The sequence below is a fragment of the Notothenia rossii genome, assembly GCF_949606895.1.
Source record: "Notothenia rossii genome assembly, chromosome: 8".
Lineage (NCBI taxonomy): Eukaryota > Metazoa > Chordata > Actinopteri > Perciformes > Nototheniidae > Notothenia > Notothenia rossii.
Window position 1 is genome coordinate 1,857,005 of NC_136906.1, and position 20,579 is coordinate 1,877,583.

General features: G+C 42.0%; 1 protein-coding gene across 3 annotated transcripts in view; it reads left to right on the forward strand.

Annotated features, from left to right (window-relative positions):
• Nucleotides 1–20,579, forward strand: part of LOC307016568 (thyroid hormone receptor alpha) — a 146,809-nt gene that overhangs the window by 121,098 nt on the left and 5,132 nt on the right. For all 3 annotated transcript variants that reach the window (XM_079645712.1, XM_079645713.1, XM_079645714.1), the window contains 3 exons: nt 10,696–10,901; nt 16,681–16,827; nt 19,583–19,841. In XM_079645712.1, coding sequence (XP_079501838.1) covers nt 10,696–10,901; nt 16,681–16,827; nt 19,583–19,841 — 612 coding nt within the window. The remainder of the gene's footprint in view (nt 1–10,695; nt 10,902–16,680; nt 16,828–19,582; nt 19,842–20,579) is intronic.

The following is a 20,579-nucleotide window of genomic DNA, read 5'->3' on the forward strand; positions in this document are numbered from 1 at the left end:
GAAAAGAAAGTTTGGGGCTCTCTGCTGGAACTGCTACCTCCGAGACCCGACCACGGATAAGCGGGAGAAGATGGATGGATATTTTTATTGAACACACCATGTAAACATTCACAGTGCAGGGTGAACTCTTGGATTGAATAACCGGTTGACCCTCCTTTGGCAGCAATAACCTCAACCAAACGTTTCCTATAGTTGCATATCAGACCTGCACAACGGTCAGGAGGAACTTTGGACCATTCCTCTTTACAAAACTGTTTCAGTTCAGCAATACTCTTGGGATGTCTGGTGTGAATCGCTCTCTTGAGGTCACAGCATCTCAATTGGGTTGAGGTCAGGACTCTGACTGGGCCACTCCAGAAGGCCTATTTTCTTCTGTTGTTGATTTGCTTCTGTGCTTTGGGTCGTTGTCCTGTTGCATCACCCATCTTCTGTTGAGCTTCAGTTGGTGGACAGATGGCCTTAAGTTCTCCAGCAAAATGTCTTGATCAACTTGAGAATTCATTTTTCCGTGGATGATGGCAGTCTGTCCAGGCCCTGAGGCAGCAAAGCAGCCCCAAACCATGATGCTCCCTCCACCAGACTTCACAGTTGGGATGAGGTTTTGATGTTGGTGTGCTGTGCCTTTTTTTCTCCACACATAGCGTTGTGTGTTCCTTCCAAACAACTCAACTTTGGTTTCATCTGTCCACAGAATATTTTGCCAGTAGTGCTGTGGAACATCCAGGTGCTCTTTTGCAAAATTCAAACGTGCAGATCAGAAGACATTTTATAACCAACTTATGCAGAAATCCAGGTAATTCCAAAGGGTTCACTTACTGTTTCTTGCAACTGTAGCTGTGGGACTGTGAGTATTGATCATATAAACAGAGATACAGGAGGTTAGGCTGTCCAAAAAGCATCCAGAAGGAACATGTCATGAGACCTGTCAAAATGCTGCTCCAAAAACAAGGTGCTCTCACTTCAAATCAGTCAAATCTGCAAATAGAAAGTCACTTGTGAAGATTTCTCGAGATTAGACGGGATATTTAGATAAATCACATCTTGTAATTTCCATCAGGAGAGACTCAGTTGAAGTTGATAACATTTGTATTGCCGTATGCGCAGTAGTGTTTTTGAAGATTAGACCCGATCACACTGTGATGAATTAGGGGGGAGGGGAAGCCGACTAGAAAGAGAAACCCCCCGGGGTCCGGACACTGGTGGTGGTGAATACTAAGGGAACATAAAGTCCGGAGTGATGAGGGTTCCTCTGGGCTGTCCTGCCTTGATCTGAACAGCTGGAGGTGAAGGAGGTGAAGGAGGGTCAATTCTCCTGAACGATGCTGACGGGGGAGAGAAGAGCAGATTTAAACGTTTTGCCTGGTGTGCTGTGATTGGCTGTGGGAAATAAGACGCGGCCGATTGGTTTAGCTGGGGTGAGTTGCGCCTTTGCTAATTGAGAAAGGGGGCGAGTGAGGGAGGGAGGATTGTGAATGAGAGCGTGGGAACCAGTCTACCTGAAAGAATTTACGCTGAGCTTCATTTAGCTGGGAAAACGTATTTTGAGCTATATTTGAGCAGAAGCAGGACGTTTTCTGTTTTCTGATGTTAGTTGGGAATTTTCTAATAAAAATGTTAAAAGAAACCTTTTTCATCTTAGATACAACTCACAGTAAGATGTCTTTGACTTAACAAGAACTTGCTAAACTTTAGCATGTCGTTTTGAGCATGTGAGAATGCAGATGTTAGCATGTTAGCATTTAGCTCAAAGAGAAATCAGCGTTACTCTTTATGAACTTTTTGATTTGTTAAGAACCCATTGATTCCTGGGATCCAGCAATGTTCATAAACGTACAAGTTGTCGAGATATGCATCTAGAAAAAACATCAATTTTCCAATCACATTTAGATGATCATATGTTTATATAATTACAGTGATAAGATAATTAGATTTGCGGGTACAATAAAAACTATTGGTCCATTGATCCCAAATTAGATTATAGAAACTCTGGGGATGTTGCGTCATGTGAACATCTTCTGAAGAATCACAGATTTGGTTCATTTTTAGAGATCATAAATATTCATACGATGAGGTCATGAGCTTCACTTTGTTAGAAAGCTAGTGGAGGCGTTTAAAACCAATAGAGCGGAGCGGGGAGGACGCGTTCACCCTGAAGGAAGCTGCTGTTCCCTCGACCAAAGCAACGGGTTTCTCCAGAGGTTTAGGAAAATAGCTGTAAGTAAGATCTGTGGAAAACGACCTGTTTGATAAATGTTTAGTTCAGGATCATCTCCACACGTCTACTTTTATAATGTTCTAATCATAAATCTAATGTCCAGAAGCTAAATGCTAACGTGATGCTATAAAGGAGCTACAGCCGAGTCCAGCAGCACGACTTCAACGTCACGCCAACTTCAGATCCATATTCAAACACACAGATTCTAGATGGAACGAGTTGAAGTGTTTGTTTGAACAGTCTGCAGGAGGCAGGGACTTGCTCTCAAGCAGAACAGAAACTAACTTAGAGGAGTGTTTACGTGTTCGGCGTTATGACGTACAACGGCCTCCACGACTTCTTTAGTCCTATTCAGCCACTTGGTAACAACCATCGTTTTTCAGACACGTCCACTCTTCAGAAATCACCAGTGGGGTCACTGCTGATGATTTAATGTAGAACAAAACGTGATCCGTCTCTTTGTCTCAACCACAGACCTTAGTTCAGATAGTTTCCTAAATCCTACGGAGAGATCCCATTGGCTCTGAGACCAGGGAACAGGAAGTGGAGAAATGCTGACTCACTTCCTGGTTTTAGGACTCGTTCCTGCACCTCTCTATACCGCATTAAGCGCCCTCAGACGATACACACATATACAGTGAACAAACATACATATGCTTACAATACTCTATTTGCAAACTAGTCAGTGACGAGGCTGCTGCAAACATATCCTCTATTCAGTTATGACTAATATCAAACGTGTCCTCCAGATTGTACATTTCTCTTGTGCAGATAAACCTTTTTCGAAGTGTACGCAATTTTTTAGACAATCTTTGACAAATGATCGTTATGCAAAGTGGTGGAGACCAAATTGAACATTTCCAAACGTGATGGAAACGTGTTCCCAGTGTCCGAAATCAAGATGTTTTCAAGAGTTTTTGTTTTAAGAAAAGGATGCATTCAGTGTTTCCCCTAGGATGGAGTCATAGCAGCGGTGCTAAGGCACGTGGGCCCAGCATAACGCGTGGAATCTTTTTGTGTGTGCACGTGCGAAGTGCGCCCCGACAATTTGTCTCTATTGTCTGCCAGCACAAGAAAGGCTCTTGAGGCCTAGTTCCAGGGCCGGTTCTAGACAATGTGCTAGCCTCGGTGAGATTTTAAGCGAGATTTTATTTATAAAGAATAAATAAAAAATCTCTACAAAAGACAAATACACTACAAAAACAGAAACGTATTGACATAGGTAGTATACGTCAAAATGGCTTCAAATGTATTTAGTATTGCATGAACATGTTTTAATTGGGGGGTGGACATCACCTCCAACATCAAGGCCGAAAATTAGGATGAGTGCTAACGGTCAAAAATGTTTTTCCCCTCCCAGAGCCCCCAGATCACACACACATCATCAGAGAGAACACACACATCATCAAAGAGAACACACACATCATCAAAGAGAACACACACATCATCAGAGAGAACACACACATCATCATCAGAGAGAACACACACATCATCATCAAAGAGAACGCACACATCATCAGAGAGAACACACACATCATCAAAGAGAACACACACATCATCATCAGAGAGAACACACACATCATCAGAGAGAACACACACATCATCAGAGAGAACACACACATCATCAGAGAGAACACACACATCATCAAAGAGAACACACACATCATCATCAGAGAGAACACACACATCATCAGAGAGAACACACACATCATCAAAGAGAACACACACATCATCATCAGAGAGAACACACACACATCATCATCAAAGAGAACACACACATCATCAGAGAGAACACACACATCATCAGAGAGAACACACACATCATCAAAGAGAACACACACATCATCAGAGAGAACACACACACATCATCATCAGAGAGAACACACACATCATCAAAGAGAACACACACATCATCAGAGAGAGAACACACATCATCAAAGAGAACACGCACATCATCATCAGAGAGAACACACACATCATCAAAGAGAACACACACATCATCAGAGAGAACACACACATCATCAAAGAGAGAACACACACATCATCAGAGAGAACACACACATCATCAAAGAGAACACACACATCATCATCAGAGAGAACACACACATCATCAAAGAGAACACACACATCATCAGAGAGAGAACACACATCATCAAAGAGAACACACACATCATCATCAGAGAGAACACACACATCATCAAAGAGAACACACACATCATCAGAGAGAACACACACATCATCAAAGAGAGAACACACACATCATCAGAGAGAACACACACATCATCAGAGAGAACACACACATCATCAAAGAGAACACACACATCATCAGAGAGAGAACACACATCATCAGAGAGAACACACACACATCATCAAAGAGAACACACACACATCATCAGAGAGAACACACACATCATCAAAGAGAACACACACATCATCAGAGAGAGAACACACATCATCAGAGAGAACACACACATCATCAGAGAGAACACACACACATCATCAAAGAGAACACACACACATCATCAGAGAGAACACACACATCATCAGAGAGAACACACACATCATCAGAGAGAACACACACATCATCAGAGAGAACACACACATCATCATCAGAGAGAACACACACATCATCAAAGAGAACACACACATCATCAGAGAGAACACACACATCATCAAAGAGAACACACACATCATCAGAGAGAACACACACATCATCATCAGAGAGAACACACACATCATCAGAGAGAAAAAACACACACATCATCAAAGAGAACACACACATCATCAGAGAGAACACACACATCATCAGAGAGAGAACACACACATCATCAGAGAGAACACACACATCATCAAAGAGAACACACACATCATCATCAGAGAGAACACACACATCATCAAAGAGAACACACACATCATCAGAGAGAGAACACACATCATCAAAGAGAACACACACATCATCATCAGAGAGAACACACACATCATCAAAGAGAACACACACATCATCAGAGACAACACACACATCATCAAAGAGAGAACACACACATCATCAGAGAGAACACACACATCATCAGAGAGAACACACACATCATCAGAGAGAACACACACATCATCAGAGAGAGAACACACATCATCAGAGAGAACACACACACATCATCAAAGAGAACACACACACATCATCAGAGAGAACACACACATCATCAAAGAGAACACACACATCATCAAAGAGAACACACACATCATCAGAGAGAGAACACACATCATCAGAGAGAACACACACACATCATCAAAGAGAACACACACACATCATCAGAGAGAACACACACATCATCAAAGAGAACACACACATCATCAGAGAGAACACACACACATCATCAGAGAGAGAACACACACATCATCAGAGAGAACACACACATCATCAGAGAGAACACACACACATCATCAGAGAGAACACACACATCATCAGAGAGAACACACACATCATCAGAGAGAACACACACATCATCAGAGAGAACACACACATCATCAGAGAGAACACACACATCATCAGAGAGAACACACACATCATCAGAGAGAACACACACATCATCAGAGAGAACACACACATCATCAGAGAGAACACACACATCATCAGAGAGAACACACACATCATCAGAGAGAACACACACATCATCAAAGAGAACACACATCATCATCAGAGAGAACACACACATCATCAAAGAGAACACACACATCATCAAAGAGAACACACACATCATCAGAGAGAACACACACATCATCAGAGAGAACACACACATCATCAAAGAGAACACACACATCATCAAAGAGAGAACACACACATCATCATCAAAGAGAACACACACACATCATCAAAGAGAACACACACACATCATCAAAGAGAGAACACACACATCATCAGAGAGAACACACACATCATCAGAGAGAGAACACACACATCATCAGAGAGAACACACACACATCATCAGAGAGAACACACACATCATCAAAGAGAACACACACATCATCAGAGAGAACACACACACATCATCAGAGAGAACACACACATCATCAAAGAGAACACACACATCATCAGAGAGAACACACACATCATCAGAGAGAACACACACATCATCAGAGAGAACACACACACATCATCAGAGAGAACACACACATCATGAGAGAGAACACACACATCATCAGAGAGAGAACACACACATCATGAGAGAGAACACACACACATCATCAGAGAGAACACACACATCATGAGAGAGAACACACACATCATCAGAGAGAACACACACACATCATCAGAGAGAACACACACATCATCAAAGAGAACACACACATCATCAGAGAGAACACACACATCATCAGAGAGAACACACACATCATCAAAGAGAACACACACATCATCAAAGAGAGAACACACACATCATCAGAGAGAACACACACATCATCAGAGAGAGAACACACACATCATCAAAGAGAGAACACACACATCATCAAAGAGAGAACACACACATCATCAGAGAGAACACACACATCATCAAAGAGAACACACACATCATCAAAGAGAGAACACACACATCATCAAAGAGAGAACACACACATCATCAGAGAGAACACACACATCATCAGAGAGAGAACACACACATCATCAGAGAGAACACACACACATCATCAGAGAGAACACACACATCATCAAAGAGAACACACACATCATCAAAGAGAGAACACACACATCATCAGAGAGAACACACACATCATGAGAGAGAACACACACATCATCAGAGAGAACACACACATCATCAGAGAGAGAACACACACATCATCAAAGAGAGAACACACACATCATCAGAGAGAACACACACATCATCAAAGAGAACACACACATCATCAAAGAGAGAACACACACATCATCAGAGAGAACACACACATCATGAGAGAGAACACACACATCATCAGAGAGAACACACACATCATCAAAGAGAGAACACACACATCATCAAAGAGAGAACACACACATCATCAGAGAGAACACACACACATCATCAAAGAGAGAACACACACATCATCAGAGAGAACACACACATCATCAAAGAGAGAACACACACATCATCAGAGAGAACACACACATCATCAGAGAGAACACACACATCATCAAAGAGAGAACACACACATCATCAAAGAGAGAACACACACATCATCAAAGAGAGAACACACACATCATCAAAGAGAGAACACACACATCATCAAAGAGAGAACACACACATCATCAAAGAGAGAACACACACATCATCAGAGAGAACACACACATCATCAAAGAGAACACACACATCATCATCAGAGAGAACACACACATCATCAAAGAGAGAACACACACATCATCAGAGAGAGAACACACACATCATCAGAGAGAACACACACACATCATCATCAGAGAGAACACACACATCATCAAAGAGAGAACACACACATCATCATCAGAGAGAACACACACACACATCATCAGAGAGAACACACACATCATCAGAGAGAACACACACATCATCAGAGAGAACACACACACATCATCAAAGAGAACACACATCATCAAAGAGAACACACACATCATCATCAGAGAGAACACACACATCATCAAAGAGAGAACACACACACATCATCAAAGAGAACACACACATCATCAGAGAGAACACACACACATCATCAGAGAGAACACACACACATCATCAAAGAGAACACACACATCATCAAAGAGAGAACACACACATCATCAGAGAGAACACACAAATCATCAAAGAGAACACACACATCATCAAAGAGAACACACACATCATCATCAGAGAGAACACACACATCATCAGAGAGAACACACATCATCAGAGAGAACACACACATCATCAGAGAGAACACACACATCATCAGAGAGAACACACATCATCAGAGAGAACACACACATCATCAAAGAGAACACACACATCATCAGAGAGAACACACACACATCATCAGAGAGAACACACACATCATCAAAGAGAACACACACATCATCAGAGAGAACACACACATCATCAGAGAGAACACACACATCATCAGAGAGAACACACACACATCATCAGAGAGAACACACACATCATCAAAGAGAACACACACATCATCAGAGAGAACACACATCATCAAAGAGAACACACACATCATCAAAGAGAACACACATCATCAAAGAGAACACACACATCATCAAAGAGAACACACATCATCAAAGAGAACACACATCATCAAAGAGAACACACACATCATCAGAGAGAACACACATCATCAGAGAGAACACACACATCATCAAAGAGAACACACACATCATCAGAGAGAACACACACACATCATCAGAGAGAACACACACATCATCAAAGAGAACACACACATCATCAAAGAGAACACACACATCATCAAAGAGAACACACATCATCAGAGAGAACACACACATCATCAAAGAGAACACACACATCATCAAAGAGAAAACACACATCATCAGAGAGAACACACATCATCAGAGAGAACACACACATCATCAGAGAGAACACACACATCATCAAAGAGAACACACACATCATCAAAGAGAACACACACATCATCAGAGAGAACACACATCATCAGAGAGAACACACACATCATCATCAGAGAGAACACACACATCATCAAAGAGAACACACACATCATCAAAGAGAACACACACATCATCAAAGAGAACACACACATCATCAAAGAGAACACACACATCATCAAAGAGAACACACACATCATCAAAGAGAACACACACATCATCAAAGAGAACACACACATCATCAGAGAGAACACACACATCATCAGAGAGAACACACATCATCAAAGAGAACACACATCATCAAAGAGAACACACACATCATCAGAGAGAACACACACATCATCAGAGAGAGAACACACATCATCAGAGAGAGAACACACACATCATCAAAGAGAACACACACATCATCATCAGAGAGAACACACACACATCATCAGAGAGAACACACACATCATCATCAGAGAGAACACACACATCATCATCAGAGAGAACACACACATCCTCATCAGAGAGAACACACACATCATCATCAGAGAGAACACACACACATCATCAGAGAGAACACACACATCATCAGAGAGAACACACACATCATCATCAGAGAGAACACACACATCATCATCAGAGAGAACACACACATCATCAAAGAGAACACACACATCATCATCAGAGAGAACACACATCATCAGAGAGAACACACACATCATCAAAGAGAACACACACACATCATCAAAGAGAACACACACATCATCAAATAGAACACACACATCATCAAAGAGAACACACACATCATCAAAGAGAACACACACATCATCAAAGAGAACACACACATCATCAAATAGAACACACACATCATCAAAGAGAGAACACACACATCATCAAAGAGAACACACACATCATCAAAGAGAACACACACATCTCTTTTCATGGTCAGAATGATATTAAGTTAATTCAACAGTACAGCTTATCACGAGGATGGAAAGAATGTCCAAATAAAAAACACACAGCTTTTAATTAACTAGATGGTGTGTGTGTGTGTGTGTGTGTGTGTGTGTGTGTGTGTGTGTGTGTGTGTGTGTGTGTGTGTGTGTGTGTGTGTGTGTGTGTGTGTGTGTGTGTGTGTGTGTGTGTGTGTGTGTGTGTGTCTGGATGTTCTACGGAGGCTGGAGTGTGTTTCAGTCTTATTTATTTCATCCTGGTGTGCAGCGCAGCGTGTGAGTCTGAAGAACTTAATAAAGAAAGTTATACAGAAATCAAATAAGTTTGGGAAAAACAAATATATACATATATTAAATAAATAAAAAAGAAATGACAGAATAATGTCAAAGAAAGAGAGGACAGGGAAAATAAAAGAAGTAAAAAAAAAGGGAATGACAGAAACATAAATACAAATATATCTGATTAGTTCTAAGAATGTTGAATATCTATTGTTTTATATAAATCTGCTCTTTTGTTGTCAAATTAGAATGAAATTTGGTGACACTTGTGTTTCTGCAGGAAACGTGAGGTTCAGGTGATTACCGGTACATATTTAGTTAAATATGCATAAAATGTGTTCTTAGGTAACAGTCAGCTGTCTTTGGCTCTTTACTGCTGTAACACATGTGCTTTTCCCCTCTGTGGGACGAACAGAGGTATTCTGATTCTGAAAACAGAGTTACAGGATTCAAGTCCTCCGATATCTCAGATTAAAAACAGTCCTCCAGTCAGAGTGCATCATGGCACTTAGCTCGTAGCATGTAGCATTAACCCCCGTTACGTCCTCCCTCCTCTCAGTGGTTCTGGATCTCAGATTAAAAACAGTCCTCCAGTCAGAGTGCGTCATGGCACTTAGCTCGTAGCATGTAGCATGTAGCATTAACCCCCGTTACGTCCTCCCTCCTCTCAGTGGTGCTGGACGACTCTAAGCGTGTGGCGAAGCGTCGTCTGATCGAGGAGAACCGTCAGAAGAGGAAGAGGGAGGAGATGGTCCGGACCCTTCAGACCCGGCCGGAGCCCGACTCCCCCGAGTGGGACCTGATCCGCATGGTGACGGAGGCGCACCGGCACACCAACGCCCAGGGGGCCGCCTGGAAGCAGAAGCGCAAGTTCCTGGTGAGCATTTACAAAAACACCTGTTTGATATAAAACCATCCTGCAATCTACTTATTTATCTAAATAGTTATCACCGCAATAAACCGTATTCATTTCTACTCTTGGGAAAGGGATGGGGAACATCATTTAGATTTATTGACCACATAGAACACATTTCTGACAATTAACCCCCCCTAGTGTCAAAGATCTGCAAAGTGACTTATATGTCACCTTGCATTATCATTATTATTATTATCATTCCATGTCATTTGTTAGACGCTTCTATCCAAAGCAACTTACATACAGCCATTAGGGTGAAGTGTCTCAGGGACACAACGACATGCTGACTGCAGTGGGACTCGAACTTGCTACCCACTGATTCAAAGCCCAGCACTCTATCCACTGAGCCACAGCCGTCCTTTCTTATAATTCTTAAATGGCTTGAAGTTCCTGGTGAGATCTTGCAATCTCATAGTATTGTGAAGCACCTCAAGATGACGTTGTTTTTAAAGTGTGCTATATAAAGGAAATGTGTTTTTATTACTCAGTGATATAACTAGCTATCACCAGGGGGCCGCATGGAAGCAGAAGTTCCTGGTGAGATTTTTGTTTAAAAACACCTGTTTGTTATATAAATGTTTTTTAGAGCTCTTATAGGTTTTGATCCATGCTCTAGAAACCTTCTTGTGCTCCTGGCCTTCATCCTACATCGGGTTCAAATACTCACAAAGAGGCATTTAAACCTCTGTGAATCCAGACATTTTAACGTTATCGTCATTTCAAAAGTGATCCAGTAATAGCTGTATGTTGTGTTACGCCCAGATCTAGGGGAACCTAGGCGCAGCATAAGAAGGGCACTCTCTCATCTTTTCCCACTCCGAGGAACATAGACAATGAGACAGTGAATGCCGTTTGGTAAATTTAATTACCAAAGTTCTCTTTTTAACAAACAAGTGCAACAACCCACAAAACAAACAAATCTCTGAACACAAAATCAAGACTCTTACCTACACTAACATTAAACAGGAGAAAACGAATTAACCAAAGAAAACGGGTTTTGCACTCCTGAGTAAAGAATACAGCGTGCCTGCAAAGACAGGTAAAGTGGCTTACTTCCTTAAGTCTCCCCGCAAGGAGAGACTGACGAGGTACACGGTCAAAGTGCGAACACAGCACAGCAGGACAGATACAAATACGCAACAGTGTTGGGAGTAGGAGAAGTCGAGTCAGAGAGAGCGGCCGAGGAACTGCACGGCTGCAGTTAAATATCCTCCCGTCTCCCCAGGTGGACCAATCAGCCTGTTGAAGGTAGCCAATCAGCTAACGGGCCCCACCTGCTCACACACACACACACACAGACACAGGAGGAGGGACAAATCTCTACACACAATTAGGGATGGGTACCGAGAACCGGCACTAAGTCAATACCGGTACCTGATTGGACGGTATCGGTATACCGTTAAGCCGCTGGACAAACGGTGCTGCTATCGGTATATCTGTTACGTCTACTTCCTTAGTTTAACTTTAAACCATTCTGGTTGGTTGGGAACCCTCATCCCGTGTGATGTATCCGGTTTGAGACCCCTCTGATTGGCCACTGTAAATGCCACTCGTCAGGCATGGCGGACAGAGCGAAGCGATCCAATGTCTGGGTGCACTTTAATAAAATGTAGTGGCGATAGTGCAAAGTGCAATCTATGTACTCAATGAGTTGCTTGTAAAGGGGGTGACACAAGCAACTTAATGAAGCATTTACAACCGAGACACTCATTGAATCTAAAACGGTGCAGCGATACTGCTAGTGCTAATAGTGCTAATAGTGCTAGCGGGCTTCAGCCACGCCGTGTGTAAATGTGACCTGAGTGAAGGCTCGCAGGCAGGTTAGCTGCTGCGCACGGGTAATATGTTTTGTTTACCTGGGTGCAGTCTTGCAGGCACATCGCCTTGTCTTTTTTTAGTTTATTAACACCAAATTATTGAAAAGTATCGATAAGAGTATCGAAAAATACCGATACCGATAAGCAGTACCGGTACCGGTATCGATAAAATCCTAACGATACCTATCCCTACACACAATACACATAACGACCAGGGTCGTAACAGTTGAACTAAGGGTACAATGCAAACAGGAAGTGCTAATAGCCCATTCGGCCAACTTGAAATGAAATGGTGATCCACCCACAAAATACAGTCTAAGCTTCCAAAGACAATAGCGTCAAAGTTAGTAACATGTATTTTAAGACTCACTTTGGTTTGAGGGGGCCCCACAGAGTTTTCTGTAAATGAAATTGATTTCATTTGATCTTCTGCATGGTCCTCCTGAATCAAGTAAGTGAACACATATGAGGTTTTAGTGATGCATACAAAGACACAGAAAGCAGAGTACGTATCAAACCATGGTACTATCATAAAAGCTATTTCAAAAACGTTTTGAAGACGATTGTAACAAATTAAAAATAAGGACAATATTTACACAAAATATGAATATGTGAGAAACTGAGTAAAATATAATCAAATACGACAACTATTTTCAAAGTGAAGCGAGAAACTAAAGCATTGGTTTGTAAAATGTACAGAAGGCTCAACTCCTCACTGGCTTTTGAGCTCCGGCCAAATGGACTCGACTTAATCCATGAAAGCACAATGTAAGACTTACCCAAGGAATATAATTAATTATGTCATATTTTCATTAATGGCCGTCTGTTTAGGATTACAGCGTGTAATCCCTCACACTCTGTGGACCCGTCCTTGCGGTGTACACACAGAAGTTCATTCCGTCTTTCATGTGCCGCAGCTCATTAATCCAGAGTCCTCCACCCACAGAACGCACATTTCCACTTTGAAAATCACACGAGCTCGAACATGAAAGGCAACGACTTCGCTCAGTTTTTCAAAAGAAAGCGATTTGACAGCTCTGCCTTTCATCCGCGACTCAATCTGTGGCGATAATCCGGGGAGGCAGGAGCGCGAGCAGATGTCTCCACAGCTGATGGGTGCCTTGAACAGCGTTGAGATGGAAGTAAAGTCATTATATAAATGCAAAGGTCTGGGGTGTGATTCTCGCTTGGGTCGTGAGAGGTCGAATCCCGGAAGAGACCCCAATTTATTCACAACCCGGCTTTAAGGCCAAGACAAAACACGTGAAAGGACACATTGGGTGAAGGTGGATTTAAGTATTTTCACTCAAAGGTCCCCCATTATCCTCCTCTTCATCAATATATCACAGGTCTCAGATATATCCAGAGCCTGTCTCTGATTGGCTGAAACACCAAATAGATCATTGCAGCATTACCCATAATCCCCTCTGTTTCAGCCCTGTTTCCAAAGTGCTGATTCTCTGTCTGTAGAGGCATCACATACTGATATACACCTGAACATCAGCCTGAGAGGACTCTTTAAAGTAGAGACACTACATACTGATATACACCTGAACATCAGCCTGAGAGGACTCTTTAAAGTAGAGACACTACATACTGATATACACCTGAACATCAGCAGGAGAAGACTCTTTAAAGTAGAGACACTACATACTGATATACACCTGAACATCAGCAGGAGAGGACTCTTTAAAGTAGAGACACTACATACTGATATACACCTGAACATCAGCAGGAGAGGACTCTTTAAAGTAGAGACACTACATACTGATATACACCTGAACATCAGCAGGAGAGGACTCTTTAAAGTAGAGACACTACATACTGATATACACCTGAACATCAGCAGGAGAGGACTCTTTAAAGTAGAGACACTACATACTGATATACACCTGAACATCAGCAGGAGAGGACTCTTTAAAGTAGAGACACTACATACTGATATACACCTGACCATCAGCAGGAGAGGACTCTTTAAAGTAGAGACACTACATACTGATATACACCTGGACATCAGCAGGAGAGGACTCTTTAAAGTAGAGACACTAAATACTGATATACACCTGAACATCAGCAGAAGAGGACTCTTTAAAGTAGAGACACTACATAATGATATACACCTGAACATCAGCAGGAGAGGACTCTTTAAAGTAGAGACACTACATACTGATATACACCTGAACATCAGCAGAAGAGGACTCTTTAAAGTAGAGACACTACATACTGATATACACCTGAACATCAGCAGGAGAGGACTCTTTAAAGTAGAGACACTACATACTGATATACACCTGAACATCAGCAGGAGAGGACTCTTTAAAGTAGAGACACTACATACTGATATACACCTGAACATCAGCAGGAGAGGACTCTTTAAAGTAGAGACACTACATACTGATATACACCTGAACATCAGCTGGAGAGGACTCTTTAAAGTAGAGACACTACATACTGATATACACCTGAACATCAGCAGGAGAGGACTCTTTAAAGTAGAGACACTACATACTGATATACACCTGAACATCAGCAGGAGAGGACTCTTTAAAGTAGAGACACTACATACTGATATACACCTGAACATCAGCAGGAGAGGACTCTTTAAAGTAGAGACACTACATACTGATATACACCTGAACATCAGCAGGAGAGGACTCTTTAAAGTAGAAACACTACATACTGATATACACCTGAACATCAGCAGGAGAGGACTCTTTAAAGTAGAAACACTACATTCTGATATACACCTGAACATCAGCAGGAGAGGACTCTTTCAAGTAGAGACACTACATACTGATATACACCTGAACATCAGCAGGAGAGGACTCTTTAAAGTAGAGACACTACATACTGATATACACATGAATATCAGCAGGAGAGGACTCTTTAAAGTAGAAACACTACATACTGATATACACCTGAACATCAGCAGGAGAGGACTCTTTAAAGTAGAGACACTACATACTGATATACACCTGAACATCAACAGGAGAGGACTCTTTAAAGTAGAGACACTACATACTGATATACACCTGAACATCAGCAGGAGAGGACTCTTTAAAGTAGAGACACTACATACTGATATACACCTGAACATCAGCAGGAGAGGATACTTTAAAGTAGAGACACTACATACTGATATACACCTGAACATCAGCAGGAGAGGACTCTTTAAAGTAGAGACACTACATACTGATATACACCTGAACATCAGCTGGAGAAGACTCTTTAAAGTAGAGACACTACATACTGATATACACCTGAACATCAGCAGGAGGGGACTCTTTAAAGTAGAGACAATACATACTGATATACACCTGAACATCAGCAGGAGAGGACGCTTTAAAGTAGAGACACTACATACTGATATACACCTGAACATCAGCAGGAGAGGACTCTTTAAAGTAGAGACACTAGATACTGATATACACCTGAACATCAGCAGGAGAGGACTCTTTAAAGTAGAGACACTACATACTGATATACACCTGAACATCAGCAGGAGAGGACTCTTTAAAGTAGAGACACTACATACTGATATACACCTGAACATCAGCAGGAGAGGACTCTTTAAAGTAGAGACACTACATACTGATATACACCTGAACATCAGCAGGAGAGGACTCTTTAAAGTAGAGACACTACATACTGATATACACCTGAACATCAGCAGGAGAGGACTCTTTAAAGTAGAGACACTACATACTGATATACACCTGAACATCAGCAGGAGAGGACTCTTTAAAGTAGAGACACTACATACTGATATGAATGCATATGTTCAAGTTCTCTACCTTCCACAGGCTCTCTTTGGTCAAATAAATGAACTCCCGATTTGTTGGAAAGGAAATTAACTTGATTCAAGTTCAAGTTCCTCTCTATCTGAATGTCTCCGTTAACTGTGTATGCTGTCTTGTTTCCAGTCGGATGATATCGGTCAGGGTCCGATGATTCCCACTTTAGACGGAGACAAGGTGGACCTGGAAGCCTTCAGCGAGTTCACGAAGATCATGACCCCCGCCATCACACGCGTGGTGGACTTCGCCAAGAAAATCCCCATGTTCTCAGAGGTACGTACTGCCATCTCAAACTATCATAAAACATATAGTCTTATACTCTGATTGCCTTTTCAATTGTATGTTTAGTCTTGTATGTGTTTAACAGAGACGTATTTTAAAGGTCCCGTGTCATGGCCATTTCCACTGATCATAATTCCATTGTTGAGGTCTACTAGAATAGATTTATATTATGCAACTTTCCAAACTCACTTTGGTTTCTCAAACAGCATCTCTGTAAACTACGTGTATTCACTGAATTTCACTCTCTGCCTTTAACGGCTCGTTGTAGCTCCAATAGCTCCAGCCCCCCCCCCTCCCTGTGAGCACAGTGTGCTCTGATTGGTCGGGACGTTGTGAATCGCGCTGAGCTCCGTGGAGGTGTGGTTTCCTTGTTTAGCGATACACAGCCAAACTCACCCTGAGCACACACAAAGTCACAGCCGGAGTAAAAACAATAAGTGTGTCTTGATATTGAGTAAGAAAAGGTTTATAGGTTGATGAACGCTGTGAGAATAGGTCTGCAGAGAGAATGGGTCTGCAGAGAGAATGGGTCTGCAGAGAGAATGGGTCTGCAGAGAGAATGGGTCTGCAGAGAGAATGGGTCTGCAGAGAGAATGGGTCTGCAGAGAGAATGGGTCTGCAGAGAGAATGGGTCTGCAGAGAGGATGGGTCTGCAGACAGAATGGGTCTGCAGAGAGAATGGGTCTGCAGAGAGAGTGGGTCTGCAGAGAGAATGGGTCTGCAGAGAGAATGGGTCTGCAGAGAGAATGGGTCTGCAGAGAGAATGGGTCTGCAGACAGAATGGGTCTGCAGAGAGAGTGGGTCTGCAGAGAGAATGGGTCTGCAGAGAGAATGGGTCTGCAGAGAGAATGGGTCTGCAGAGAGAATGGGTCTGCAGAGAGAATGGGTCTGCAGAGAGAATGGGTCTGCAGAGAGAACTTCGCCTGCAGCCAGGGAGGAGAGATCAGCAGAGCTGCCTGCACTGAGTGTGTGTGTGAGGAAGTCCGTGGATTGGTTAATTTGGACCAATCAGCGGGGGCTTAACTTAACGGCTCCGCGGACGTAACGTAACGGCTCCACGGATTGGTCCATTTGGTTCCGGGTACGGTTGACATCACGCGTACCCGGAAGAATCAATGGACAATGACGTATCTCCAACGAGGCGTTCTGGGAGGTCTTCTCTGTGTTAGAGTTTTAGCCTTCATAACACACAAGGGGACGGGTAAGAACCAGAAAAGCATGACATGGGATCTTTAAGCATTTACATTTCAGGAGGGCAAAGGAAGTAAAAGGTGGATTCTCAAATGGTTAATTCAGGACGAGGGGGTGTAGTGGTTTGATGGTGGGATGGAGGAGCAGCTGTTTCCTCTCTTGAAGACACAGAGAGGCTGAGTAGAACCTCTCTCTCCTCTGAGGAGGAAGCTGCTCTGTTCCTGCACTTCAGATCCATTTCACTTTATATTGACTTTCTTTATTACTTTATTAAATAGAACAAAAGACAAACTTTGTCCGTGAATCATTCATCAGTTTCTCTGAAGAGTTTCCTCCACACGTACGAGGAGGAACTCAGTATTATAATTAAGTAAAACAAGCAAATATTACGTTGTAGAAATATTCTGTTACGAGTAAAGATCCTGCATTCAAACGCTTAGTATCGGATCAAAATACAACCAGTAAAGGCTCTTGAAAGTTATTTATCTATATATCTTATTCCATCTAGACTCTTCTGGCACTATTTATATCTATATCTATCATCTAAAAACCTTCTCTTGCACTATTGAATGTGTTTTGTTAGTTTTATATCCAATATTCATGTTGCTCTGCTGGAGGAGGACTTCAGTTTGTCATTGACACGTGTTCACTGTAGCTGCTCATGGTGAGAGAGACTTGAAACTTGAATCTAAAGTAAGTGGCAGATGTATTGTAGTTAGTGGAGAACCAGAGTCAGTATCAAACGCAGCAATAGATGAGTCTCCTGAGCGCCGTGTCCTAACGAGCTGTTGATTGGAAACTTCCTCTTCCTGCCTGTCAGCTCATTTTACACTAAGTAATGAAACCCTGCCTGTCTCTCCATGACTCACCGCTCACTGTGTGTGTGTGTGTGTGTGTGTGTGTGTGTGTGTGTGTGTGTGTGTGTGTGTGTGTGTGTGTGTGTGTGTGTGTGTGTGTGTGTGTGTGTGTGTGTGTGTGTGTGTGTGTGTGTGTGTGTGTGTGTGTGTGTGTGTGTGTGTGTGTGTGTGTCTTGTCTGTGGTTCCACTTCACTGAGTGCAGAAGTCATGTATATTTTAGGGGCTTCCCGGTTACGTGTAACGAGGGATTCGTTAGGAATAGAAGATATCCTTTTTCCTGCAAGGAAGCCCGAAGGTAGTCGGTGTTTGTGGGAAGTGAAGAGATGCTTTCAGACCGCAGCTCACTGGACAGTTCAATCAGGAGTGACTTGTGTGCAAGACTTGGTTTTACATGCTGCTGCAACAAAAACATGTCCCAATGTGGGTTCGATAGAGGATACCTTATCTTATCCGAAAACTGTCCTTACTTTTCGAAAATAAGATCATCCATTTAAAAAACAGAAAGAGGCAAACACCTGCTTCCGACAAACTTCTTTAAAATTAAATATGCCGACCGGAGGAGATGTTGATGTGATATTTTTTGATGATATGTTTCAGCTGTCCTGTGAGGACCATCCTGCTGAAGGGCGGCTGCATGGACATCATGTCTCTGAATATAAAGATTGTTATTACATGTAATAATAACGATGTGTTTCAGCTGTCCTGTGAGGACCAGATCATCCTGCTGAAGGGCGGCTGCATGGAGATCATGTCTCTGCGCGCCGCCGTGCGCTACGACCCGGAGAGCGAGACGCTGACACTGAACGGAGAGATGGCGGTGAAGCGAGAGCAGCTGAAGAACGGAGGGCTGGGCGTGGTGTCGGACGCCATCTTTGATTTGGGCAAAAGCCTGGCTCAGTTCAACCTGGACGACTCGGAGGTGGCGCTGATGCAGGCCGTGCTGCTCATGAGCTCAGGTCAGGAAGGAATGAGGTTATACACTGTATATCCTTAGGATGAGTTATTATGTTCCGCATGTAGTGTAGGGATGTCAATACGTATGTATGAAACCAAAGGGACGCAAATAGAAAATAAATCTGAAAAGTCAGAATTTTGATGAACAAATTTGAATTGTAAGATTTTGAGAAAAAAAGTCAGCATTTTGCGATTTTCTGATAAAAGTCTGAATTTTGAGATTTTCAGAGAAGTCTAAATTCATTACAAAAAAATTAGAATTATGAGATTTTATAAAAAAATATCAGAATTTTTCGAAAAACCCAGAATTCAAAGCGTGTTTTGAATCCACTCATCCAAACTCGCTTTTCAGATTTTCAGAAAATAGCTAGAATTCTGATATTTTCTGATAAAAGTCAGAATGTTACGTTTTTTTAGAAAAAAGTCCAATTTTTTAGATTTTCGGGAAAAAAATCTGAATTTTTAGATTTCCTGAAAAAAGTCAGATTTTTTGGAAAAAAGTCAGAATTCTGAGATTTTCAGAAATTAGTAAGAATTATGAGATTTTCAGAAAATAGTCAGAATTATTGAGAAAAAATTAGGATTTTCTGAGAAAAGTCAGAATTTTGAGATTTTCAGAAAAAAGTCTGAATTTTTAGGTGTTATGAAAAAAGTCTGAATTTTTAGGTGTTATGAAAAAAGTCTGAATTTTTAGGTGTTATGAAAAAAGTCTGAATTTTTAGGTGTTATGAAAAAAGTCA